We start from the raw sequence: 27186 nt of genomic DNA on the forward strand, positions 1-27186 counted from the left end.
CACCTTTTGCTGAAGAAGGAGGATTAATGAGAGATAGAGAAAACAAGGATACCAATTAGTAAAGACTGTGGTCTTTGGCCCTGATATGTAGACTCTTCTCCATGTGATTGCTCTGAAGCTTTCATGCTCTGTCTCACAGCTATTCATGTTCTAATGGTAGTGCAGCTAAAAACAAAATCTAACTACTAAGTGTTGGAAAGTGAATGGAAAAAAAAAGAGTGGATGGAAGAGGAGACACCGTTGTGAATGAGACTTCAATCCCGCATTGATAGTTTCAAGATAATATGGTTGGTTTATATTATTGCAAAGCATATATATTGTAAATAAATGCACAGGTAGAGATTTTTTCTTACATGTGATTGCAAATCTTGAGCTTGAATTATATTGAATAATTTTGACTAGTGTGTGAGTACGATCTGTGCATGTTGAATGCTGATCAGTAATTTGTAACCGACCATATGAAATGGTCGGCAGGCGCAATGGTTCAATCCGGGTGAAACGACATGTACGGTCATTTAATATTTTAGGCCTTCTTCCTTTGCCCACATAATTAAGAAAAAGTTAATGTGAAATAAACAAGACTAGAAAAATGAATTGGGTCTTCACCCTAATGCATGGTATTAATTCTTTCTATTGTTTTGTTTTCATCTTAGACGATGATACTATACCTAATAGAATCATCAGTCCTGTGTGTTTTCAAAAGAAGCATGTCAATGGATGATAGTAGCTATCAATGACAAAGTGATGCTTTAATTTATTTACTTCTTTATACAAGCCAAAACTTACAGAACATGCTTCTAATTATTTATGTACTATGTTTGATTCTTACTCTCATTTGTTTCTCAGGCTGCAATTATAGTGAAACCAAGTACTTGTCATTAGTTTACGTGATCCAACTCTATCTTGTACCCTTAGGAATACAAATGTTTTTGAGGCTGCCATAATAGGTATGAATTCATCACGCAAAGAACAAGAAACAATATCCCACTGCCTTCATGTCTTCATCAGATACCCAATTCCTATGTCAGCTCGATCGAAAGTGCTCATGCTCAACTTTCACGTCTAGATTTGGAGCTCAGAATTTCCAGCACGAGGTTGCATCTTAATAACTCATCACCTTCAAATCTATGCATTGGAACCATAAGAGCGAGTTAACAGAGTCTTGGTGGATGCTAAAACCAGAGATGGAAGCTTAACCAGTGTGTCAAGGAATCATGTAAATGAAGCTTACCCAGTGTTATCAAGACAAGGTTTTTGTGTTTTCTTTTTCTCTTCTTTGATTAATTCATCACTTTCAGATAAGTGGATGATTTCAATTTGGGTTGATGAAAGTAATACAGTTTGTGGGGGAAGATATTGCCAAGTTATCTCATTTTTGTCATCCATGATGATATTTGGGGAAGAAAAAGGGCATGGTATTGGTTCAATATCGTAAAATCATCCTCAAACTAAGAATTCTCTATTTTATCATGAATTCATGCTAACAATTGTACTTATTATCTAAGAGTGACAATTTCCAAAACACAAAGCTATTCCACTCAAAATCTCCATATAATTGACTCTTTTCTGAGTTTTTTTATCATTCACGTCTTTGTTTGCTAGTGTAAATTGTATACTAATGACTGCAACATAAGAGTTGCACCATAAAACTTCTCCAAAAATATAGTGTACATGCAAGTGTATGCATTCTTCATTCTCTAGTTTTACTACGTTAGTTTGTATTGCAACAATCATTTTTTTCTATTCTTCATATTATTAACTAAGGGGTTTGTGATGTAGAAGGATAGGAAGATTTTATCATTTTTTAGAGTTATTTTTGTCTTTTGCATTTTTAAAATTTTGAGTCCGTTTAGGATTTTAAAGATTTTGAGTTTGTTAAAAAAAAATTTTCTTTTTGTTATGATTTTTTTTCTTTCTGTTAAGAAATTTTTTTGTTCTTTGTGTCTTAAGATTTAGATTTGTTTAAACAATTGTCTAATTGACGTTATGAGAGATTTTCTAGTTTAATAATATTTTGGATAATACCGTTTATTTGTCTATTCCATGATATTTTTCCCAATTAATAAATTTTAGAAAATTAATTTTCGATGTTTGAAATCAATCAACGAAATCAATACAGTCCGCAAGATAATCGCTAGTTAATTTGCATCTTTGTTTAAAAAATATATAATAAAATATTAACTATAAGCACTCACAATAGGTTAATAAGGATCCATTATAGAAGATAAAATATTTGAATAGTTACACCGTTTCAGATACCGCAGGATTCGTTTTATCATGCCTAGATGTTGAATGGTTGGGGCATGCATATGTTGACTAACAAGACTAACTGCAAACATAATATCTGGTCTCGTGATAGTCAAGTAGATGAGTTTTCCCACAAGTTTCTGATAATAGCTTGGTGAGTCTAGAGCTTTTTCTGTAGAAGCAAGTCTCAATTTGCTATCGAGAGGAGTAGCAGCGGGTTTGGTGTGTAACATCTCAGCATCTTGAAGTAAGTCTAAAATGTATTTACGCTGGTTAAGGAATAGCCCTTTGCTGGAAGTCGCCATTTCAATTCCAAGAAAGTACTTCAATGAACCAAGATCCTTGATTGGAAATTTTTGCTGAAGTTGCATTTTTAACTGAGCAATGGAGTCATTATTATTCCCGGTAATAATGAGATCATCCACGTAGATTAATACCACAAGTTTGTCAACTGAACCAAGCCGGACATAAAGAGACGAATCAGCTGAGCTCCTTCTAAAACTAAGAGCTTCAAGAGCAGTGCTCAACTTGGCATGCCATGCACGGGGACTTTGTTTCAAACCATAAATTGATTTATGGAGTTGACAGACTAAGTTGGAATTTTCACTTTGAGGGTGCCCGGGAGGAAGCTTCATAAACACCTCTTCCTCAAGATCACCATGCAAGAATGCGTTTTTGACGTCCATCTGAAACAAGGACCAACCGTTATTGATAGCAACTGATAAAAGAACTCGTACCGTGGTCATCTTGGCAACGGGGGCAAAAGTTTCCTTGTAATCGACACCAAATTTCTGAGTGAAACCTTGAGCAACAAGGCGTGCTTTATGCTTATTTAGAGAACCATCGGAGTTGAATTTCACTTTAAACACCCAGCGACTACCAACTGCATGTTTTCCCGGAGGAAGAGGCACTATAGTCCAAGTTTTGTTCTCAGCAAGAGCAGTTAATTCTTCATGCATAGCTTTCTGCCAAACAGCCTGGGTTTTGGCTTCATGAAAGTTCTTTGGCTCAGAAACGTTTGATATAGCTGTAAGGAAAGCTGTATGCATGGGTGATAATCGTTGGTATGACATAAAATTAGTGACAGGATACCTGACCGTATGAGCAACATAATCTGCCAGTTTTGTTGGAGGATGACGCACCCGCGGAGGATTACGTCGGGAAGCTATTGGTTCACCTTGTGTATGGGAAAAATCTTGCTCTGGTGATTCGATAATAGCTTCCTTGGAAAGAACACTAGAGATATCCAAGTGATCATCACAATGTTCTGAAGTAGCGTGGCTAGGATGTAAATCTTGTGGATGTAAATCTTGAGTGGGTTGTAGATCTTGAGTGGATTGGTGATCATAATTAATGTTAGGCAAGGGAAATAGCTCAGACAGCTTCTCCCCCTGACTAGAGGCAGCAAAATATGGAATTTGTTCAGCAAAGCGGACATCTCTAGTCACATATAACTTCTTGGAGAGAAAATCAAAACATTTGTATCCCTTTTGTGTTTGAGAATAACCAAGAAATATGCACTTAACAGCTCGAGGATCAAGCTTGTCACGGTGACCAGTTGGGACATGTACAAAACAAGTGCAGCCAAAAATTTTGAGATGAGACAAATCTGGTGCCTTGTCCTGCAATACTTCAAGAGGACATTTAAAATCCAGCACTCGGCTGGGTAAGCGATTTACAAGATAGGTTGCAGTAAGAATACCATGAGACCAAAACTGCTTTGGGACATTCATTTGAAGCATTATGGCTCGAGTTTTCTCAAGCAAGTCACGATTTTTACGTTCGGCAAGCCCATTTTGTTGAGGTGTACCAACACAACTAGTCTGATGCAATATTCCGTGAGAGATCAAATAGTTTGTCATGGTATGAGACATATATTCGGTGCCATTGTCAGATCGAAGAATTTTAATATGAGCTGAAAATTGAGTGGTAACCAACATGTGAAAGTCTTTAAAGGATTCAAAAACTTCACTTTTTGATTTCAGTAAATACACCCAAGTAACCCTTGAGAAATCATCAATAAAAGTTACGAAATAATTAAATCCATCTAGAGAGGATGAAAAAGGTCCCCAAACATCTGAATGTACAATCTCAAATGGTTGAGTAGTACGAGACAATGATGAGTTAAAAGGAAGCCTAGAAGACTTAGAAAAATGGCAGATATCACAATCAACAGTTCCTTTAGGTAGAACTCGATTTATTTTGCTAAGAACATTATTTGAAGGATGTGCGAGACGGCGATGCCATAAATCTTGCTCAGCAATGGGAAAGGAAATAGCTTGGAATCCCTTGGTAACCTGAGAGTTAGGAGAGAAGTAGTAGAGTCCATGCAAATGAAATCCTTCACCAATCGTCGCCTTGGTGACGAGGTCCTGAAATATGACCTTGTGAGGAGTAAATAGAACTTCACAATTGAGCGATGATGTCAATTTGTGAACAGAAAGCAACTGAAATGGAAAGGAGGGAACATATAGAACATCGGACTCTATAGTATCTGAAACAAGTTTAATTTTTCCCTTACCCTGTACAGGAGCACCTTTCCCATTTGCTACAGATACCAGAGAAGGTGTAGAAAAAGGATGAAAATCATAAACATGGGTTAACTTATTTGACATGTGATCTGTGGCACCAGAATCAATGACCCATACATCATGCAAACTATTAATTTCGAATGCAGTTAGAAAAGCAATCTGAATACCTTCGTTGGTGTCAGAGTTTGCATCAGCCAAAAAACCAGCAAAATGACTAAGAAGTGCAGCTGGTTGATTTTTTTCTTGATTAATAGATCTACCTTGGACAGCTTCCTGACCATGCCTGTTTTGTAAATAATTTGCGAAATCATTAAGTAAAGCAACAGGATTAGAGGAAAACGATTCAAGGGAGTGTGTAGCCATATGAGCCTTATGATCATGAATTCGTTTTTGATATCCTCCACTCTTCTGATCCTTTGAAAATTTTGGCTTCAACTCTGGGTGAAGAGTCCAGCAACGATTAATCGAGTGACCAGGAATATGGCAATGCTCACATTTGAGATCAGGGTGTTTGCCCTTGTAAGACTTTTCTTCAGAGGATGAGCGAGTAATATAGGCACGAACATCCGAAGGACTTGTATTAACAGAACGTGGCATGACTTTCCGGCGTACTTCCTCACGCTGAATGGTCGCGCAAATATTCTTGAAAGAGGGTAAATCAGTATTCATTAGAATATGGCTCCTTAGATCCTCAAAATCAGGATTAAGACTAGCCAATAGCTGAAAAATACGATCCTCTTCTGTTCTCTTCTGCAAAGTAGCTGCGTCAGTAGTAGGAGGTCTATAAATCTCCAACTCGCTCCACAAACTCTTCAGACTTCCTAGCAAATTTACGAATGGCTTCCCATCTTGTTGAAGACTTGCAATCTCCCTGTGAATTTGGAAAATCCTAGCAGAATTGTTTTGGTTGCCATACATGTCACGAACAGCATTCCAAAGATCCAACGAAGATTCAGAATAGCTAAAAATTGCTGCAAGATCATGCTCCATCGAGTTAAGAATCCATGACATAACCTGTTGGTCCTTTGACAGCCAAGCCGCATACTCCGGCGAACTTGATTCAGGAGATTTGAAAGTGCCATTAATAAATCCCAACCTTGATCTACCACCAAGAGCAATGGTAATTGCTCTCGACCACGGAAGGTAATTGAATTCATTCAACAACACTGAACTCAATTTTTGAGAGATATTGATATCACCATCAGCAATATCCTTCGGCCCTCCAGTAACAACAATAGCATCTGCCATAAGAAAAATATGAGCAGCGTGCAAGGATTACTGCTCTGATACCATGAAGAAATTGGGAAAAAGATAATTCTCATTCATACCGATTTCATACATATTACAAGTATATATAGAGATAATTGTGTCAATCTCCATCACACGTGATTAGCCTAAGAATATGGATGTACAATCATTAGTTTCTAAGAATACGCCTATACAAAATATTAGCTCTAATTACCTCTACTAATTTAGCTTGACATACTCTAATTACCTCCACTAATTTAGCTTGACATATATACACAGAATATTCTTCAGAATATTCTTCTAAGCTCCAATACAACTGGATCACTTTGCCCCTAAAAGCAGGTCATTTTGGTGCTGAATGAATTAATAATGTCTGAATTTTTCGAGCAAATCGGTTGATCCATGAGTAATGCAGGCCTCAAGAGATGCGGCAAGAGCTGCCGCCTGAGATGGCTCAACTACCTCCGCCCTGATATCAAGCACGGCAGATTCACGGAGGAGGAGGACGGCATCATTTGCGCTCTCTACGATCGAATCGGAAGCAGGTTTGAGTCGATCGGCTAGAAAATTTGGGATCCAGATTGATCTTGCCTGATCCACCATCGTTGATTAGGTGGTCCGCGATTGCTTCCCACTTGGCCGGGCGAACGGACAACGATGTGAAGAACCACTGGAACACCAAGCTCAAGAAGAAGCTCCTCATGGCGAAGGCCGTCCGTACTGGATCGCTCACCTCGTCTGTTCCCATCAAAAACGAAGCTCTCGACCGATCCGAGTTCAACTTCGCCAGCGCTATTCCTCTTCCACCCAGCAACCAGATGCCGTTCCCTCAGAAGAATTTCGTCGAGCATGTGGTGTCCCTGACGGTGGAACCCTCCGCGGCTCCGTCGTCATCGGTGAGCAGCTGGTGTAGCGCGTCCGACGAGATGTTCCTCTCGGCCCTCGGGCTGGAAGACGCCGCCGACTTCTTTCTCGGCTGCTATGGCTCTGACCACCAGGAAATCGAACCAATTCCACGGAACACAGGAACTGACGACTGACGACAGAGAAGAAGACTAGCAGTAGTCGTGATTACTAACATCTTTAACCGCTGTTCCAATTCCCATCTTCATCGTCTCAGTGGAAATCAAGATCACCCTTCATCCAAACTGTGTTTTTATGCAACGATTCCGAGACTTGGTGTGTGCAAACATGGTCATGGCAAAGTGGTCAGAGGCCATGAGAATCGCATGGATGGTGGAACTGCAGTCTGAAAGCTAATGCCATGGAAGGTAGCCAGCCATCAGACTTTTCTCCCTGCACCAAGGTACCTCTCTCAATGTTTACTCTTCTCCTTCGTTTCTCATGAACCAGCGTTCAATGGGCCTGCAACTTGCACGAGTTCAATCATGTTCTCTTTTGTACGGAATTTGGTTGCACAATAAAGAGCTTGTTGCTGTCCCAATCCCATTGTCTTTGTCTCTTCTCATATCCCTTGACAGGTTAAGCTCTTCTTCAACTGCTACATTATTCTCATTGTCCAGTTCTCCATGACTAATAGCAGCAGTCAGTATTCTTCTTCTCCGGGCATTTATTTGCTCATAAACTCGAAGGACAAGTAGAATCTGGACTAAGTCAACAGTGTTCTTAAGGGTGGTGCTCTTGAAGGACATTGATGTCTCGTTTTTAATTAATTGTTTGTTTCCTCCATTCGTAACTTTGCATTCAATCTTTATTTTTGATTTGACATTTGAAAAAAGCTCCTCATCTTCCTAAATTATTTAAGTCATAAGTCAGCGTCTTATATTGTCGAATGGAGTTTGTTAACTAGGCACTGTCATTTATTTGTAATAGTAAAATGATCCGCATATACGCAGGGACAGTGAATGTCACGTGATTTAAGGGGATGATAATTCTGCTTAAGAATTTTTGTATTGGACAAAAATTTAAAAAAAAAGACCTCCCAAGTAATCGTCAACTGGACACCGCTTTTATAAAAATTATCAAACAGACGTCCATAATATTTTTTATTCAAAGAATATCTTTATTTTTAATTTCATAATTATTATAATATAATAAAATATAATATTTTATTCTTATTAAAATTATTTTATATATAAAATATTATTATATCAAAATATTATCTATCAACTTTTTAAAATTATTTAAATTTAATCATTTTAACTTAATTAAAATCATTTAAAATTTTTATAATAATTATTTAATACATGCTATAATACTGGACAGTATACTGTAAGATGGATTAATTAACTTAGGATGGGACGGATTAATTCATTAAAAAAAATCTATCATATGATGGAGGCGGGAACAGACCTATCAACTTGGTTGATTGAAAAATCTTTAATTCAATCCAACTTAAGATGCGTTGCAAGTTAGGCGTGTCAACCATAGACATATCAAAAATAAAAAAATATATATATAAAAATTAAAATTTTTAAATTTAAATTATAATTTAAATGATTAAATTAAAATTTTTAAATTTGATTGTGATTTAAACCTGTTAATTTTATTAGTCTATTGGATTTTTTATTTTAATTTTCAAATTTTAAAAAAATTAAAATTTCTCAATATGTGAACTAAATCTAAATCTTCCACATTTCGACCCACATAAATTGAATCCATCTTAAAATGAATTAATGAAATTTTAATTCAATTTATTTAAATTATTTAACAGGATGAATAAATCCTGCCAATTTAATTTAGACGATTTGGTTGCACAGCTAATACAATATTATTACAGTTTTACAGTAGCTCTCTAAATAATTATTATAATGTTATAAATATTTTAAAATAATTTTATTTAAATTAATAAAGATAATAATATTTTATCTATATTCATTTTGATTAAAATGATAAACAATCCCTTTTTTTACTAGCGTTACAACAGTGCAAGCTCGTTGGAATGAATCTCCACATCACCCGAGAAAATTTTCCAATTCGATCAAAATCGTTCCATGGGTCCACTAGCAGATCTGATCGCATGATGGGAAACGCCAAACGACGGCCGTCTGATCTCTGGGGCTTACACCTCATCTCGTTTTCTCCTTCGCGACGCCCCCCAACCACGAGATCGGACGTAAATAAATAAAAAATAATTAACATCTCTCTCTCCTCTCTCTCTCTAAGCGCTGCGTCTCCGGCGAACCTTCGCCGCGATCGCCGGCCCTTCCTCCTCCCTTTGAAACGGTAATGCCGGACGAATGCCTCCGCTCTCTACTCTATGAATCTTGGAGCTTTCGTTAGCCGTAACTGGAATTTTGTCTCTATTTTTCTAATCATAGGCCCCAGATCGAGATCTATTTCTTCGACTGCTCCGGCCATGGATTTCATGAAGGTCCTCGATCAAACGGTTCGAGAGATGTGAGTATCCTCCGGATCGCTTTCATTGATCTCTTTTCGGTTGAGATCTGTAGTTCGAGACATTTTTTTTTCTCTCTTCCCCGTCTAACGTTCTGTTGACTTTATTGCAGAAAAAGAGAGGTCAATCTAAAAGTTCTCAAGGTCCCCGAGATCGAACAGAAGGTGGTCTTCTGTTTTCAGATCTGAATTGTTTTGATCCTGTCCCGTCTTTTACTTTGTTTTCTTTGGGGAGAATAATGTGGGGATCTTAGTTTTGACCGATCTAGGTATCCATGGAGAAGATTTCATTCTCATGATTTTTGTTTTTGGTAAATTCGATTGGAACTAGCTTAATCTGGTTCCTATATTCCTTCTGAAGTCTGAGATTCTGAAATTTCCATTGAACTTATATTATACTTTTTGTTGGAAAAATAGAGAATGTGTAGAGTGCCTGCTTCTGTTATTCATATTAAGAATTAAGAATTATGTTTATCTTCCTAGTTGTTTGTCCTACACATCTTAAGCGAACATTTGCACGATTGCTAGTTGACGAAGTTATAGTAACTTAACAGTGTTCTGTTCTATCCTGATCTTCATAGTTGTTATACTAGTTGCTTCTCTTGGTTTAACAAATGGGCAATGTGTAGGTTCTTGATGCTACCAATGATGAAGCTTGGGGTCCCCATGGAACTGCTTTATCAGAGATTGCTCATGCAACAAAAAAATTGTAACTTCCAATCAACTCAATTCTTTTATGCTGAATTAATCTCATATTTTATAAAATTAGCACTACTCAATGTTCATTTAACACTTTTGTGCAGCAGCGAGTGTCAGATGATTATGGGCGTGCTCTGGTCAAGGCTGACTGATACAGGACCTAACTGGCGCCATGTATATAAGGTGGTTCTTCAAAATATTTATTTATTTCAAACTCCAATTCCTAACTTCCTTTAATATTTGAAACTTAAAAGGCTTGGTTTCTTGGTTCTCAGGCACTTACTGTGATTGAGTACTTGTTAGCCAATGGATCAGAACGAGCAGTTGATGACATTCTTGAGCATACTTTTCAAATTTCTGTATGTCAATTTTTAAGTGAAATTGAGGATATTTTTCTTGCTTCTTATACTTCTTCACAATCAGTCTCATATCTGTGAAGGCACTTTCGAGTTTTGAGTATACTGAGCCTAATGGGAAGGATGTTGGAATCAATGTACGGAAGAAAGTTGAAACTATATTAGCTCTATTGAATGACAGGGAAAAGATACAAGCAGTAAGAGACAAAGCCGCAGCAAATCGAGATAAGTAAGGCTTTGTTAAACTGATTACTTAATTCTGTGGTGTTAAAACCAATGTCTTATTTTTCATGTAAATCCCACATTTTAGGTATGTTGGCTTGTCGTCGAAAGGAATATCCTATAAATCAAGTTCAGCCTCATATAGTAGTAGCAGCTATGGAAGTGGTTATGGAAGTAGTTCTAAGGAAGTTGACTACTCCTTTAAAGATAGTTATAAAGAGGGAGAAAATGCAAAAGAAAGTAAGTGGAAGAATGATAAGAAAGATGGTCAAAATTTAGAAGCTGCTTCTGAAAAAGAAGGGAGCAAATCAAAGAAGCAGGTGCCACATCATGCTAGGTACAGAAAAGATATATTAGTTATCTTTGTTTCTTCTCAATTCAAAGTAGCAATTTGTTTTTTTTTTTTGAGACAAATTTGTCTAATTATAGCAATGGTGTCCAAGTATCCCGGCATTTTCAGATTGACTTTTTTTTCTATTTGAATGAGAAGAATTGTGTTGGGGTAGCTGTGCTATAAGAATAATTGTTCATGGTCTCACAATCACCAACTTGGAAATTACTCTGGAGATGTTTTCCACAGGTTCTGAAACCAAGCAAAAAACTTATTGTAAAGTTACGTTTTATGGTTTATATAGCAAACTTGAAATTATCCAAGTATAATCCCAGAACAAACTTATTTCTCGAAGACTCCTGGCTGGACACGTGTCGCACTTGTTGGGTTTGGTATCAAAACATTACCTACAAGAGCTTGCTTCTAGAAAGTTTTTCACGATGGACTATATCTCATGGGAGTGTGTTTGTTATTGGAATTGGCATCAAATCAAGTTTAAAGGATTTTACTTCATCCTTCCAACCTGATTTATTTATATGCCATTTTAACTTTCTTAAGTATTTTGTTGGACAAATTAAATGGCAATAGCTTCAAAGCTTCAACACGGCTGAAATTGCCCAATTTCATTCCAATTCCTGATTGCAGTCTGACAAAATTGTAAACAATACTAAAAATTCTTCATATGTTTTTTCTGAATGACTTATCTAAATGTTATAGTTTTGGTAGAAATTTGACACAATTTATTTAAGTGCTTGAAAAGGTTCCACAAGACTTGTATAAAATATTTTATCAGAGTGAATGAATGGCATTATTATCAAATATTTTGCATTTTGGTGTACTATAGAAATTGGAGGCCTGGCTCAAGCAAGTTAGGTCAGGTTTTGGGCTTCTTGTTTTGCAATCTTCATGTTTTCAGTCATGTTTCAGGTTTTAGAGTAAAGACTTGAGAAGTTCCAACCTGGCATGATCATAGTAACATATCTTAACATCATAAAAAATAAATCTTGAAAAAAACAACTTATCTTAAATTTATTTTATCACCTGATGCATTTTTTTTTGTTCATCCAAAATTGGGGTTGAGTTTAGATTAAAATTTTATTTCCCTTCACCCAAAAAAATTTAGGTTAGGTCTTTATGAAACCCAATACACCTTTAGTGGTCCTAAGAGTAAGAATGACACGAAATTTTTATGTAGTTTGAAGAAAAGTAGTTAAACTTGTGAATTAAGCTACTAGTGTTCATGGCCAAAGTCGAGGAACAAGCTTTGACTATTTGACACACCATGTATTTGTGCCTCATTCAATGATTTTATAACGTCGCATGCCTCAACTATCTTCTCACAAGAGAGAAAAGAGGGCAAGAGAAGGACCTTGAAGAAAAAAGGACAGTCCAACACATGAAGCTCTACCAATGCAGGATTCTGAGGAAGGGTCTATTGAAACTTACCCTGCTTTACAAGAAACTGTTTCCAAAGTAAGAAACAAATAATCATTTTATTTAGAATTCATGCCATGTTGAATATGTTACAATTATGCTTGTATATAGACTTTTGCTCGTAGGATCATCATCATCAAACTAGCTTTTCTAACTATTTAGAAGTAGCTACACGAATCTTATCCCTTCATTGAGCTTGATTTATGCAAGTTTATATCGCTTGTATGGTAAAATCAATTAAAACACCATCAAGCTATCTTTGTCTAAACTCTTTAGGGATTGCTTACATGAAACATTTACTCCTAAGATCATCATCATCACCATCATCATCATCAAGTGACTTTGTCTCAATTATATAGGTTTGTTACATGAATCTTATCCTTGAGCTTTGTGCAAGGCTATATTAATATTCATATCAATTAAATCATTTTTGTGTTATATTGACTAATGCAATCTTTGATCTCTCTCTACCCTTACAATTTCAACTACATTAATTATAGAATATATTGTTTGTTTTTGAATATGGTTGTACCATCTTAATTTATGTTTTCTTATTGCATCATCTTTTGGAGCTACACCTAGTTGCTCTTGAATATTAGTATTTTTTACTTTATCCTTTCTAGGAAACCCATATATCCATCTTAGCATTGTGATTTCTTCTACATTAACTTTTTATGTGTTGCTTCTTAATAGCCTAATATTCCAATCCATAAAGTGTGATGGGTTATGCCATAATATATAAAACTTTCCTTCAGCTCCTAAGATAGAAAGAAAAACAATAAATATTGAGTTAGCAAATAGACTTATTCTACCTTTGTTATAATAAATAGATATTAAGCGTATCAAGTTTAAATGAAAGCATTTGTGTTATTATCCTCACTAATGAAAACTCGACTAGAGCGAGTTGAATAGATCCATTGTCTTTGTTCTATTGCCACTATTGCTTGAGTTGATGATAGAATGAATTGGTAGTCAGCCAGTTTTTTTTCTTAGTTTGACAATATATGTAATTGGTTGTTTCATAAGGTTGATAATGTTAATGTTTACCTCAATTTGCCATTCTTGTATTAATTTCTTTAATTCTTAGTTATTTTCCCCTGTTTTTATTCAGAAACCAAGAGTCTTCCTCATCAAATCCTTTAAAGATATCAATCAAGTCAGCTTCAAATTCATCTTCTAAAAGCACCAATGCCAAGTCCAAAAATGAGGATGATGATTTTGATGACTTTGATCCACGTGGATCTTCTTCGGCTGGTATGTTCTCATGCTAGTATGCAATGCCTATGATAGTGCAATTGCATGCTGAAATAGCTAGCTGTATGTTTCTTATATTACATTTTAATGAAAGTTATTAAACATGTTTTCTAGTTATTCCACTTGCAATTCTACCATCTAAACCTATTTTTAATTGTGTCTGTTTGTGTAAATTCAAGGCTATGCACCTGTAATGGTTTCAGGTTTATGTAAGGCTGGTTTCGAAGAGATCCTAACAAACACAAGGAAGTACAAGTGGAATATAGATGTTTGATTTATTGGAATTTACGTTTTGTCATATTATGTAGTTCTTAGATTGCCTTGAATCAATATTTTGGACAAATGGTAGAAAACTCAACTGTTTTGGAATCTCATGAGCAATAATTAGACAGTATATATTGGATGAAGTAAAGATATTAGTGTTCATGGTTATATTTGTAATCAACATATGAGAAGATACAATGGGAAAAGTTCTTACTGCGCCAACAAATAGGTATTAAGAAACTGCAGAGCTTCCCTCATGACTACTGCAAGTTGCAACTTCTCTTGTATGCCAAAACGTCAGTAGGAGATAGTAAAAAAAATATTGATGAGCACAGTTAAGAGTTGACTCAATGAATCAATCTTTATTGACATGACACAGAAGTCAAAACTGTAACAAATATAAAAAAAAAATCTAAAATTGGAAGGCATAGAATAAATATGCATTCATGTCTTTGCAGACTCACATGCTACGTTACTCAGAGAAGGATACCGAGTATTTGACAGGAATATGGATCATAATGTTCTAAAAAAGTTTTACACATGATAAATATGGGCATTTTGTGTTAATTGTGTCAGTTTTGGCACAGTATGGAGTGGGTAAATAAAGAGTCCAAATATGAAAGCTTATTTGTTCATTGATCAGGTAGTAACAATGTTTCTGCAGTTCAGCATCATAAGTCATTAGACTTAGACCTGTCGTGGGCATAACTTGGATGCCAAGGCACTTAAGTGAAGCAAGTGCAGTCACATCCTTGACGTTGATTGTTGCATCAAGTCAATTGAACTGACCTCTTACAAGGCATGGCTTGATTGAAGCTTTTGCCTATCCTAAAATTTCAACCTAAAACCAGGTCTTGGTCAATCCAAACAGTAAATATAAATGCTGGGATTTTCTAATTTGTGCCGACAAGAGCTACGGGGATGATAGGTACATAGTGGATAAACATTGAAGTGGCCCTTTGGAGACTTGCAAATATTGAATACAAATAAAAAACAGATGCCCAATTTCTCTCTCTCCCCTTATGAATCTCATAGTTCTAATAGAGTCGTCATGCTCTGGTATGGATCAATGACCTGAGAAGTTCCTGTTGTCAACAACAATGTTTTCATAAGATTTTGCAAACAGAAGATGTAGCATAGTTTGCGTTTCTGAGATTTTTAACTGGTGACTGTCTCTACCAGTTTATAAGTCCATCCATCTCATTGGACTTCTTCATTATACTTCTGTTTGCCAACCTTTTGAATACATGTGGCCGTTCCCAAAATACATGTTTCTTTTTGCTGCACTGTAAGTTACACTTCCAGTTCTGTGCATTTAAATTCTGATGATTACACTGTCCTTTATTAGAATGTATTTTTTGTGCTCCCTGGGGTGCAGTGATTAGACCTCTAGTGCGGATCCTAGGCATCTTGGGGTTGAGACTTAGCTATGGCACACTGTAGGAAATTTTCCCTCCAGTAGGTAGCGGGCTTGAGAAAGCAGGTCGTCTAGATAGACCATCACGAGTGCCTCCCGATTTACCTGGTAGTTAATGGAAAACTTCCGTAGGGCCGAATCGGTCATCCCCATGATTAGTTCCGATTTCTGGTGGCCGGTGGAAAATCATCAAGATTAGTCAGTTCGAAAATGAGCTGGCTACCTGATGCTAACTAAAAAAAAAGAATGTATTTTTTGAACTCATAGAACTTAATGTGTATTAGGTGCTTATTGACTAAATATTACTTTTCTAACTCTGAGAAAAGCTCAAGAAAATAATTTTAGGTGCTCTTCTTTTATGAGCGTACATTAGAATATTTCTGAAGTGTGCTTCTCATGGTGGATTTGCTACAGGACCTACTGCGACTAACCAAGTGGATTTATTTGGAGAAAGCTTATTGGGTGACTTCATGGATTCATCACCATCTGTCCCGCCAACAGCTTCAGTTGATAATACTACAAATCATGAGGTTGATCTCTTTGCTGATGCAACTTTTCAATCGGCCTCACATGGAGAAGCAAAATCAGCTTCTCATGCTCAGGTTGGCTTCTTGTTTATTGTTTAAGATCTAATTCTTTTCAATTAGTAAATCTAGCATATACTTGTAAGTTTCATTTGGTAATACATAATTCAGTTTGTCTTGACTGATGTGAGATGAAAATAATTGATAAATTTGTGATAAAAAAAACTTTCTGGATCTTTTTGTTCTTAAATGCTCCACAACAGCAGTTGTTATCTTCATTTAGTTGTGCTAGAGAAATGTTTTCCTTTTTAAAGATTAGCAAGCATATCCTTTGTTTCTTTTCATAGGAAAAATTTACTCACTAAGTTTCTAATTCACAGTGTTATTTTCAAATCCCTTTGGAATTGCAGGGAAGTGATCTTTTTGCCAGTCAGAAAGCTGTTCCTGTTGCATTTGATGCAACTGTAGACCTTTTTGCTGCACCTGGGCCAGCCTTACCTTCAGAAACTAAGTCTCCTGAACAATCCAATACTAAAAGCTTTGATCCCTTTGCTGCAATTCCAATTAATAATTTCAATAACTCTGATCCATTTGGAACTTTTGCTTCTCATGCTGAACCAGTATCTATGCAAAGTTCACAGAGTTCTCCTAACAGTAGCAAGAACAATCTAGATGAGGACTCGATCTTTGGTGACTTTACTTCTCACAATGAACAAACAACTAGAGAACCTTCAAAGAGCAGCATCAGCAACCTGAAAACTCCTCCAACATCATTGGCATCCACTGCAAGGAAGGACAATTTTCAGGTCAAATCTGGTGTGTGGTCTGACTGCTTAAGCCGTGGACTGATTGATCTGAACATATCTGCTCGTAAGTGTCTCTTCCTCATGTAGTTGCTACTCTTGTTGGGAGCAGCATGGTAACAACTGTTGATTATGACTACTTTATAGCTCAATTTTGAAATTCTTTTTGGCAATGGTATTACATACTTCTTGTTCTCAAGACTCCAACTCCATAATCTTTCATTAAAATATCAGAATATGGCTAAAAAAAAAATTTGTTAGATGCACATAGAAAAATTTTCCATGTCTATGTGGTCCTAGAATTGTGTAATCTTGATATTTTCCATGTCTATGGATAATTTTAGCTGCATCTTGTTTGATTTTCTATGTGCTCCTGGAATTGTGTAATCTTGATATTTTTATTTATTTTTCTTATAAAACGTTGAAATTTACCATGTCTTATGCTATTCATAGTTATTCATTTTTAAAAATCTTCTTAGTTGCTTCCTAAAATCAGAATAGTTCTCTTTGTATCTGCTAAATTTTGGCTCAACCAGCACTCTTGATTGCTCTAAGTTAGTACTTCAAATAGTTTTTTGTTTGGAAAAAAATTGGATCGATGCCAATGATAAAAAAACAAAACCCCACCCTATATAGACTAATGTATTCACCTTTTTATGCTTTCCCTTATCAATTATGTCATGTTGTACAATTTCTGTGTTTACATTACTCTCTATCTCGTTCTCTGAACGCAACATGCATGTGAGCTAACAAGCTTTGGAGAAGTGAACAATTATAATTAACAATGCCTGCTTAGGTTTGATAGATTTTGGCCAGGCCATTGCTGCAGCTTTAACTCTTGATGTTCTGGCTATTCAATATCTGCAGCCAAAAAAGTAAACTTAGCAGACATCGGCATCGTGGGAGGGCTCGAAGAAGCATCTGCGGAAAAAGAAAAGACTCTACCAGCCGCCGCATTTATTGGAAGGGGTATGAGTTCAAGTTCAGGGCTTGATTGGTCTGGATTTTCAACAGCAACCAGCGCGGGCGGTACCAAGTCGACATCTGTGCAACACCAATTTGGAGGTTTCAAGTGATTTTATTCCAACTTATATTGGTTTTCTTATTTGTGCTTGATATGTTGCCCATGTGAGTATCAAGATTGTTTAGTTGCATTGTATTTCCAGTTAATTCCTATTAAGCCCAACTCTCTGTTACTGTTATTAGTTTGATGGTCATGTGCTTATCCCAGACCCAAAATTAACACAGTAACTAATGCTGATAGCGGTCGATAATGCTGTGGTTCAGTAAACTTTTTTTTGGCCTTGATTTATTTCCTTTAATATAAGGCAGGAATATCATAATTATAAGATATAGTATATGCGTATATTTATCATGTTTCTTTTTTTTCATAAATAAAGCTTGTGTCATTAGCCCTAAACTCTAGAATCTCGACTATGGGCATGCACATAGCAAGAATTCCCTTTCTCCTATATTTTACCAAACCACAACTTTGAACCAAACCTTGGTCTTGCGACATCTTGCTGGTTTCGACCTCTTACTGGCCTACAACTCTACATCAATCCTGTGTTCTACTAAAGCACATTGCATAATCTAAGAACACAACAACTTTAATTCAATGGTGATGTTAATATTGTATACAATAACTTTAATTTGAATTTAACAGAAGAGTAGGTGCATAAATGACTCACAAAGAGTGCTGGGGAGTTCCATTAAGTCTAAGAATTCACTTGTCTAGGTCTCTTCCCATATGTGCTATGAAGGAATTGCAACCACAGTGACACCAATGAGAATCTAGAACAAAAACCACAACAATGCAAATGGATATCTACTCTCCAAAGACTGGAGACAAGAAACAAAGTGTTTGCAGATGATTAAACCATCAACACTTGCTAATCACCATTGTGGCCATGGTGTTTATTCTATAAAGGCGCATTACGATGCGCGGCTCCTCTACGAAATGAAAAAATTTAATAAATACATAATAAAGGTGATATAGCTGCTATTTTAACACCTTTGTCACTGCTTATGGTTACTAGGCTAGTAAGCAAGCACCATCTCAGATGGAACCATTGCCCGTGACCTTTACCTCATCTTCTGTTGTCTGCTTCGGTTGCTCCTCTGTCTGCTTCACTTGCACCTCTGCTGTGTTTGCTTCCTCGACATCTTTAGAGCTCAAAAAGCTTGGTTGATTGGTCGAAGATAGCAGCCTTGCCCACATTCTGTCGGTTATGACTACCTTGTTTCGTGTTTCTGTCACCCTCTGCGGTTAGAGAAAGATCCATTAGCAAATGAAAAATCAATGCCTAAATCAAACCTTGGAATTAGTATCTGAATTAAGGAACTAGTTCCCTAAAATCATTGCAAATCTGTGTCACATAGACCAATGAATATAGGCTGAAAGCGTTTGCAGTAGCAATCAAACTACACATCTCAAGTATTGATGATCAGATCAAATGAACTCTTTGTAGTTCCGTTTATTTTCCAATAACCTTGGGAATATGTTCTTCATTAAATAGCTCATGCTTCAAATGCATTCCAGTATGTGTTTGATGGAAGATGCTTCACTTGAAAATTTTTTGAAGCTATTTTATGTAGATGGATGTGAACCACTATGGTTTGCCGTTAAGAATTCGTCATGTCATTTCATCATTAAGATGAAAATGAAGTCCTCTTAACTGATGAAGCCTGATTGTAAGTAGGCTCTGTCTATGAATAATGGAAAAGAAATGCCACTCACCTCAAAAGGAATGTATGTGTGTCTTCCATTAACCAACCCAGCAGTGAAACCTGTGTATCCAGCCATAGCTCCATGTACCGCACTGTGTGCTAGGAGCGTGCAGTAGACATTGTCAGAAGCGTTGCTTGGAATTGCACGAATCATGTATGTAGGATCTGCATACAAGTGAACAAAGTTTCTATACCTTATAATTCAAAAAGTATGACTGAATTTAGTCTGCCCTCGTACCTATATATTTCAGGTTTATTTCCGTTTTCGTACTGCTTGCAAAGTAATTCTGTAGGGTTCATGGAAGGAGCAAACAAGTTTAGTACAGTGGAATGGTGAAACATTTGAACTCAGCAAATGTGATTGGTTTGAACTCAAAAACTGACCTTTATCCCCTGAGATAGCCATAGCCCAACATCGAGGAGAAGCTTGTTGCCAGAAGCATCCTGATGGTTCATTGCCTTCATGCTTTCTTCAATAAGATCTTGCCCTGCACCTTCAGCAGCAACAATAACCATGTGCCCATTTTCTTTGAGCCGTTTCTCCATATATTCATAAAGACCACCAGGCCCTTCCAGATAAAATGGTGATTCTGGTATCAAGCAGCAATCCTGAGAGGGTAAAATGAAACATCACAAGCGGAAACTGGTGTCAATCAACAAAGTTTAAGAAGCTGAATTGCAAAACCAAGTTTGAGCCAGAAGCTCAAGGGTGTACTGTAAATTAGTCATGGTAATTAGATAGGAGACTTACAACATCGCGACTTGCAAGAGTAGCATACATTGCAATGAATCCTGCAAAGTCAAAATTTGCTTAGCTCAAAAAGTTTAATGTAATAAGGTTTTGATAGTAGCCGAGGATAATTTCCAAACAAATTGTGGCTACACTGCAGCATATATCATCAACATTGAGAAAGCATGCTTGTGAAACTTCTATCATCCATTAATTTGAACAAGAAGACATTACAATTGAAGAATGAGTTGTATATGATTATAATTTATAAATAAAGTCATTCTACCATGAGAGGAGCTTTACCACTATAGCGACCCATTAGTTTCACAATGCCTATGCCATTGTGAACACTGCCAGCCTCTACATGTGCAGCATTAATTGCACGTTGGGCTTCTTCAACAGCAGTGTCAAAACCAAAGGACTTGTCAATAACCTGAAGCCCAAGTAATGAACATAATTGTGAAGTCACAAAACTATCAAATCATATCATTGATGAGTACGTTGATTTGGAAAACATTTTTAGGAAAATATTAAGTAGTACCGCAATGTCATTATCTATTGTCTTAGGAATCCCTGCAACAGCAACTTTGAGGCCACGCCTACGAATTTCCTGAAACAAGGATACAATGCGTAAGATCCAGGAAAGAAAGTATATACTAATATATGGTCCTAACCACAATTGAATGAACAGCCTAAAACAGATTTTAAAAAAAGTTAATTATATTAGTTCTTAAGCATAAATAGGAATTTGGTTTGAAGGTATAGAGAGTCAGGCATTTCAAGATAAGCAATTCCACTATAGAAAACAGGAGAGATCATGGATAGCAGTCTATCTTTAGGGTAATTTTCAAAATGTCCCCAAAAGTGAACATCTTTTCAAAATGCCTCCAAGGTTTCCAGGTTTGTGATATCAAAATATCCCTATCTAAGACTAAAGTACATATTCTACTCTTCTAAACTACCACCTAATTCACTTATTGATAGAGGGGGGCATTTCGACAACAAAATGAAAACCTTGGGGGTTTTGATAATAATAAAACCTTGAAGGGAATTTTGGAAAAGCTATACCATCGGGGAACAAAATCTTTGATTTAGTAAATGCAACTACATCTATAATCTCCATGATAATAAGAGGAATACTATGTGCTAACAGAAGTGTTAAAAGAAAGATGAATTGTTTCTTTGAGACTTTGTTACCTCAAAAATAGCAGCTGCACCCTTTTGGGTTCCATCACCTCCTATGATGTAAACCTAAATACAAATATTTCCTCATAAAAATAACACTCTAGTTTAACCTAATAGCGAATTAATACAATTCCCATACAATAATATAGCTGATGCTGTTACCTGATTAATCCCACGATCCTGGATGTTGTCAACTATCTTACAAGTGTCATGACCTCCTCGCGATGTTCCAAGAATCGTGCCACCGCGTTTATGAATATCATTTACGCTCTTCGGTGTCAAATGTATGGTGTTGCGAGCATAGAATCCCCTATATCCACCCTGTAATCACTAGCAAGTTAAGTTGCTTGAGAAATATGTATAGGCAGAACCACTAAGAATTATATTACTGACAGAAGTAATGTATGCAAGTATGCAGAAGATCAAGGGAAAATGGGTTGTATGTTGTTTAGCAATTAGTTCTGACCTCGATACCACTAATTTTGTTGACACCATACATGTGGGACAAACCACATACAATTTCCCGAATTACAGTGTTGAGCCCAGGGCACAGACCTCCACAAGTCACAATGCAGGCATGGACATCATCTGTTTGGAAGTACACCTGAAACAAAGTAAGCCTAGGTTAGTTATTAGCTAAACTTGTCGTAGCAATCCTCATGTGCATATTCAGAAACATGTAGCACCATGTACCTTTTGGCGTGGTCCACCTCGTCGAAAGTGGAGTCCCCTTGGTTTGTCTTTTTGAACGACAACCTATAGAGTACAGAAAAAACAATTTCAATTACTATGTCTGAAACAAATAGATTTCAAACTATGGCACTCAATTTCTCTTTTTTTCCTGCCATTTGGTGTCTTACCTTCTTTGGAACAGTATCATCATCGTCAACAAAATACTGCCTGGCAACAAGAAATAGATTAATGCATCAGCAAGCACATGATCAATAACACAAAAGTTGACTATAATATGAGCTGCATGAACATGCATACTTGACGACTGAATAAGCAGGATTGTCTTGGAGTGGATTTGGATATGTCTGCAAAAAATAAAGATAAAAAAGTATCATATTATCATCACCATCATAGCACTTCAAATTTAATCCCGGAGAGACTATTTGAGGTCAGGTTTCAGTTTTGTGTCCAAAGAGTTGTAAATAACATCAAAAAGGAAACCGACCAGAGTCTAGAGTTACTCCATATGTTTTTATATCTATAGAGCTTGCTAATGAAGAGAGAGTAATAGATACTAAATTGATTTTTGACTATGCTTATCCTGTTTTGTGTTGAAGCATCTGCATATCTGGTACTGGTTCATGGTTTCAACAGAGAACAGATTTATAAAACAAATCTACCAAAGCAGCATAAACCATCCATGGAGGCTAATTTCCAGATTTTTTTTTCTTGTTATCTCTCATCCAATTTTGTTGTTTATTCTAAACAGAAGAAGCAGCCATCTGTACCAATGTAGAGGGCATCCCAAATGTCGTTGCTTCTATTCGAGCAACAAACTGAAACAACACTACGATCAAACCATAAGATCCTTCCTAGACCTGGGAAAAATCACGTTTTTCTATTTGATTTTGTCTCGTTGATGACTTCCACTAGCTCAAATAAAGATCACATCCCCAAACAAAGCAACACATCAGGAGGCACGCTTCTCAGAAACCCAAAATCCAAATTCAAAAAAAAATCATAATTCAATCAAAGAGTGGCCGAAGGCGAACTCACGGGTAGGTCAGGGAGGTAGTCCGTCAAGTGGGGCACGTCCTCGAGGACGTAGCCGAATTCCCCCTTGACGATCTTGACGGTGGTCTGGGCATCGCTCCCGAACCTGGAAGTCAACGAAGCGGCGGTCGATTTCGCAACGGCTTCTGGCGCGGCGGAGGAGAAGGAGGCGCTGCGGACGCGGGGGAGCGAGTTGCGGAACTCGAAGTCGCGGATCCGGCGGCCGGTGGGCGATTGCGGCTCCTGCGGCTCTCTTCCCTCGGAACTCATAGCGTATGCTCGCCGGAATCAACAACGCAGGAGCTGGAAGCAACGGCTCTGCGGAGGAAGCCATGGCCGAAGGGGGCGCATAAATAGATGGAAATGGAGGGATCTGGATGGTGGCGTGGTGGTATCGTCGTCACGAGAGAGAGAGAGAGAGAGAGATCGAAGCATTAAAAATTTTGGCGTCTTCTCGTGACGTCGTGATCCTCGCGGGACGACAAGAAAGAGGCGGAAGAAGAAGAAAGAGGATGAAAAAGGAGGAGGAGAAAGCGACGGCGGCGGAGACCGACGAGCAGAGAACGCAAGGCGACTGGTATTCAAATAGGGCGAAATTTCATTTCGCCCCTTTGATTATTTTGACATATTTGTATAAACCCACACGATTTTCTCAATTTCAAATCTAGATCTCATTGTCGGAACATAATTAACGGGGGGTAAACTTCAAAATGCCGCCAATCTTTTAGAATGCCCCTAAATTTTATTGTAATACGCTGATTTGCCAAAGTTATCCTCATCGATTGAATTTTAAACAACAATAAATAAATAAATAAATAAAACATTTCTATCGTTTTTATTTCTTATTTTTTCAAAAAGATATCTTTTCTTAAAAAATATTAAAACACCGACAATATCATAACTCTACAATACTCTTATTTTAATATTGTTATAGTTGCTTTGTGTTAAAGTAATTTAATTCAATTTTTTTAATTTGATCAAAATTATTACACATGGAGTACTTTTATATTAAAATATTTTTTTATTAATTTAACTAAAATTATTTAATTTGTAAAAAAAATATTTTAATATAATATTATTCTATGTATAGTCATTTTTGATAAGTTTGAATAATTTTATTTTATATTATATTAATTATGACGATAATTTCTATAATAATGCTAAAATAAAAATATTTTTAAAATAAAAAATATATGAAGATATTATTTTAATTATTTTTAAAAAGAAATAATTAAGGGCTCTCTTCTAATTTTTACTTTTTTATTAATTTTTTTAAGTAAATTATATATATCAAAATAAGATCAGTATTGAAGATCAGTAGCTATCTCATGACTAGCATAATGTCAGATCATATAACACTCCTAACGTCCGATAAATATGAATTTATACACCTATATAAATCATCTCACAATTTAATTGTCCTACAAAGATACAATTATTTCTAGCTCTTTATACAAGATGTATCAAAACTAACATTATAAGATGTCTGACTTTAATCAAAATTCAGCCTCCTTGAAAAAATACTCAAAAACACATAACATTTGTTGATAGGTAGACATCTCTGTCTTATATATAATCACTCTCTCATCATCCCTCATAATGTCACCATAGGATGACACTCAAAGAATAGGTGCTCATGTATCTCCATCTCCCGCTTATAGAATACACAGCTTTGATCCTCAAGTATTCATTATTATTTCTAACGGGAAATTGCATTTGAGCTAGCATCCAGGGTGTAACTGCATGGCTAAATTGTTTGTAAGACTTTCATACCATCTGCACCTATGATTTTTTAGGATTAGGATGCATAAAGAAGTCATATGTCATGACCACTCCTCCATCCTATTCGAACAAATATGTCAACCTCTGCATAACACCTGTCGTCGAGTAGCCACAAGGATGAGATGCCAGATCTATAATACCAACTTGATCAGTGGAGAATCCGATCAGTGCATTGTCTCCCGAATGCATATGTTCACTCGTCTTAGATAGGTATGATGCACCTACTTGATCCAAATAATATCCTTCTTTATCTGTATCCATCAAAATACCTTAACTAGTAAGATAAGATTCCAAGCTTTCAAGTCCCTGAATCTCAATTCTTCTTCCTTTTTAGGCCTACATATATTTGCCTAATATATCGAATGATGTTTAAACGTTTACATAAAAGACCTACAAATATTATAGATGCACAATAATTCTTAGAGAAAGAGATAATATAAAATGCAAAAAGCACTCTACTCTCAATAGAATCATACTATGCCATGAATATTCTTTAAGAAAATGATGAGACATCCTTTTTCCAAAATCAAAAGTAAATATTATATTATTTTAAACATGTTTTCCAAATTATGCATAAAATTTATATTTTCCTTGTATTGAAATGGTTGAAGGGAGTCTGACCTAATGGTAAAATTGTTATTGTGTGATTTGAAAATCATATATTTAAATTTTAAAAATAACTTTTTATAAAGTAAAATAAAATTATGTACAATAGATTTTTTCTCGAGATCTATATTCATAAAAGTTTTTGCACGGAATTATCCTTTATAAAAATAACTAAAATAAATATAAATTATATTGAATATTGCAATTTATTTGATTAAAATAAAGAGAAATGGTCATGATTGCAATAAGAAGTATGCATTAATTTTTACCAGTGAAAAAATAATTGTTGGTAGACAGCTTGTGCAGCACTGCACTTGCCCAATAATTATTTGTATGCATCACGTTTGTTTTAGAATAATAATGTAAATAGTATTTCAGTACTCATTCCAAGTTGTTGAATAACGGCATTTATGAATTCAATTTATTAAAAATTAAAAAAAAAATGAGACGAGTACCGTAATTTGTTGGTGCATATACATAGACTTCCATTTGGTCTTATATGATTTTTTTTTATTCGTCCATCAAATAAATTTAAAAACACATTATACCTTCAATTATGCGGTATCGAAGAGTCTAAGTCATTAATATCCGATCTAGCATGATATAAATGTGCCAAATTACATTGGGCTTGACTTGAGGATCGAGTTGGTCTTTTATCGCTTGCCCTTGAATTTTGCTTGACACAACTTAGGGTTAGAGGCATGGTTTGAACGAGCCAACTCACTTCTTTAAATGATCAAAAAACTATAATTTAATTAAAATATTTTTTAAGCTTCTAAATAATAACTTGGAAGGTATTTTGTTTAGATCTTTAATTAATATCAAATTATAATTAATAAAAGTTCTCCTTTTTCATTATTTATTTATTGTTAATTTTAATTTAATAATGAAAATTGAATTCGTGGGCTCAATCAAGCCTAGGCCATGGCACGAGCACAAGTCAGATGAGCCTAGTCCCATGTAGGATTTTGCATCCAACTAGTTCTGAAGATGAGTAATCTTCGCTCTAATTTATCTATCAGATAAATTTGAAAATGTGAGTGACTGCTTGTCCAATTACTAGCGCTCTAAATTTTTTTATCTCATTAGAGAAAAATATCTGAAAATGTGAGTGACTGCTTGTCCAACTACTAGCGCTCTAAATTTTTTTATCTCATTAAAGAAAAATATCTAAAAAATGTGAGTGATTGCTTGTCCAACTACTAGCACTCTAAATTTTTTTATCTCATTAGAGAAAAATATCTTACATGTACCGTAATTGGGATTCAAATCGTAAATGAGTAACTTCAATATATTTGTTGGAGGATATCATCTTGGCCATTGAATTCTCACTTACCCTATGAATAATTTTTAAATTACTCCCTTAAATTTGTTAGATCTTTGAAAATGCCTCCTAAATTTTTATTAATGTTAAAATGCCCTTTAAAATTTTCATTTTGTTGTCAAAGTGTCTCAAATAAACCCTAAAACACAAATTAAATAAATAATTGTTGTCGCTTGCAATGATGACTGTCCATAGCATGCTTTGGAATAAAAAATATATACATATTTTTGTTAGATGTCAAATTAGCAAAGCACTCTAATAAAAAAACATGAAGTTGCATACTATAAAAAAAATATTAATATTTTTAAAATTGAATTATCTTTGTAAGGATTAGATTAACTAAGATTATATTATCAAATCATGTCTATTAATAAATTTGCTTTTTTAACCTAAAACAACACCATGATCACTCTCATG

At 35.8% G+C, this 27186-nt stretch overlaps 3 protein-coding genes across 4 annotated transcripts; 2 read left to right on the forward strand and 1 right to left on the reverse strand.

Moving 5' to 3' along the window:
- Positions 1 to 6180: 6180 nt before the first annotated feature.
- On the forward strand, positions 6181 to 7353 carry LOC141832505 (transcription factor MYB36-like). Its single transcript, XM_074720007.1, has 4 exons — positions 6181 to 6186; positions 6332 to 6368; positions 6442 to 6571; positions 6640 to 7353. The coding sequence occupies exons 1-4, from the start codon at positions 6181 to 6183 to the stop codon at positions 7064 to 7066; spliced, it is 600 nt and encodes a 199-aa protein (XP_074576108.1). The 3' UTR covers positions 7067 to 7353.
- Positions 7354 to 9137: 1784 nt separating this feature from the next.
- On the forward strand, positions 9138 to 17892 carry LOC141832237 (clathrin interactor EPSIN 1-like). 2 transcript variants are annotated; one of them, XM_074719729.1, is made up of 12 exons: positions 9138 to 9212; positions 9308 to 9386; positions 9497 to 9548; positions 10013 to 10092; positions 10187 to 10265; positions 10358 to 10441; positions 10522 to 10667; positions 10749 to 10997; positions 13537 to 13679; positions 15775 to 15962; positions 16295 to 16754; positions 17555 to 17892. In XM_074719729.1, exons 2-12 carry the CDS (start codon positions 9346 to 9348, stop codon positions 17761 to 17763), a joined length of 1731 nt encoding a protein of 576 aa, XP_074575830.1. In that variant the 5' UTR covers positions 9138 to 9212; positions 9308 to 9345; the 3' UTR covers positions 17764 to 17892. The 2 variants fall into 2 exon arrangements, with proteins under 2 accessions (XP_074575830.1, XP_074575831.1); XM_074719730.1 differs by having other exon boundaries at positions 10190 to 10265.
- Positions 17893 to 18489: 597 nt separating this feature from the next.
- Positions 18490 to 23410, reverse strand: LOC141831449 (ATP-dependent 6-phosphofructokinase 6-like). The gene is made up of 14 exons (XM_074718805.1): positions 23061 to 23410; positions 22323 to 22369; positions 22193 to 22232; positions 22026 to 22088; positions 21799 to 21936; positions 21495 to 21653; positions 21345 to 21398; positions 20689 to 20757; positions 20451 to 20580; positions 20169 to 20209; positions 19802 to 20026; positions 19656 to 19704; positions 19428 to 19582; positions 18490 to 18950 (listed from the first exon to the last, which is right to left on the reverse strand). The coding sequence occupies exons 1-14, from the start codon at positions 23325 to 23327 to the stop codon at positions 18747 to 18749; spliced, it is 1641 nt and encodes a 546-aa protein (XP_074574906.1). The 5' UTR covers positions 23328 to 23410; the 3' UTR covers positions 18490 to 18746.
- Between the last annotated feature and the right edge of the window lie 3776 nt (positions 23411 to 27186).

The sequence above is a fragment of the Curcuma longa genome, chromosome 7 (assembly GCF_044706935.1).
Source record: "Curcuma longa cultivar G26 ecotype Majalengka, Jawa Barat chromosome 7, ITB_CL_G26_1.1, whole genome shotgun sequence".
NCBI lineage: Eukaryota > Viridiplantae > Streptophyta > Magnoliopsida > Zingiberales > Zingiberaceae > Curcuma > Curcuma longa.

Bases quoted from the DNA above. Each gene is read 5' to 3' on its own strand.
- LOC141831449 (XM_074718805.1), bottom strand. From the start codon at position 23,327: ATGAGTTCCGAGGGAAGAGAGCCGCAGGAGCCGCAATCGCCCACCGGC. The intron at 22,089-22,192 runs GTAAGACACCAA...TGTACTCTATAG, and splicing joins ATGATACTGTTCCAAAGAAG to GTTGTCGTTCAAAAAGACAA. The intron at 21,399-21,494 runs GTAACAGCATCA...ATTTGTATTTAG, and splicing joins AGGATCGTGGGATTAATCAG to GTTTACATCATAGGAGGTGA.
- LOC141832237 (XM_074719729.1), top strand. From the start codon at position 9,346: ATGGATTTCATGAAGGTCCTCGATCAAACGGTTCGAGAGAT. The intron at 9,387-9,496 runs GTGAGTATCCTC...ACTTTATTGCAG, and splicing joins GATCAAACGGTTCGAGAGAT to AAAAAGAGAGGTCAATCTAA. The intron at 10,093-10,186 runs GTAACTTCCAAT...ACTTTTGTGCAG, and splicing joins GCTCATGCAACAAAAAAATT to CAGCGAGTGTCAGATGATTA.
- LOC141832505 (XM_074720007.1), top strand. The intron at 6,369-6,441 runs GTCATTTTGGTG...TGAGTAATGCAG, and splicing joins CACTTTGCCCCTAAAAGCAG to GCCTCAAGAGATGCGGCAAG. The intron at 6,572-6,639 runs GTTTGAGTCGAT...ATCGTTGATTAG, and splicing joins TACGATCGAATCGGAAGCAG to GTGGTCCGCGATTGCTTCCC.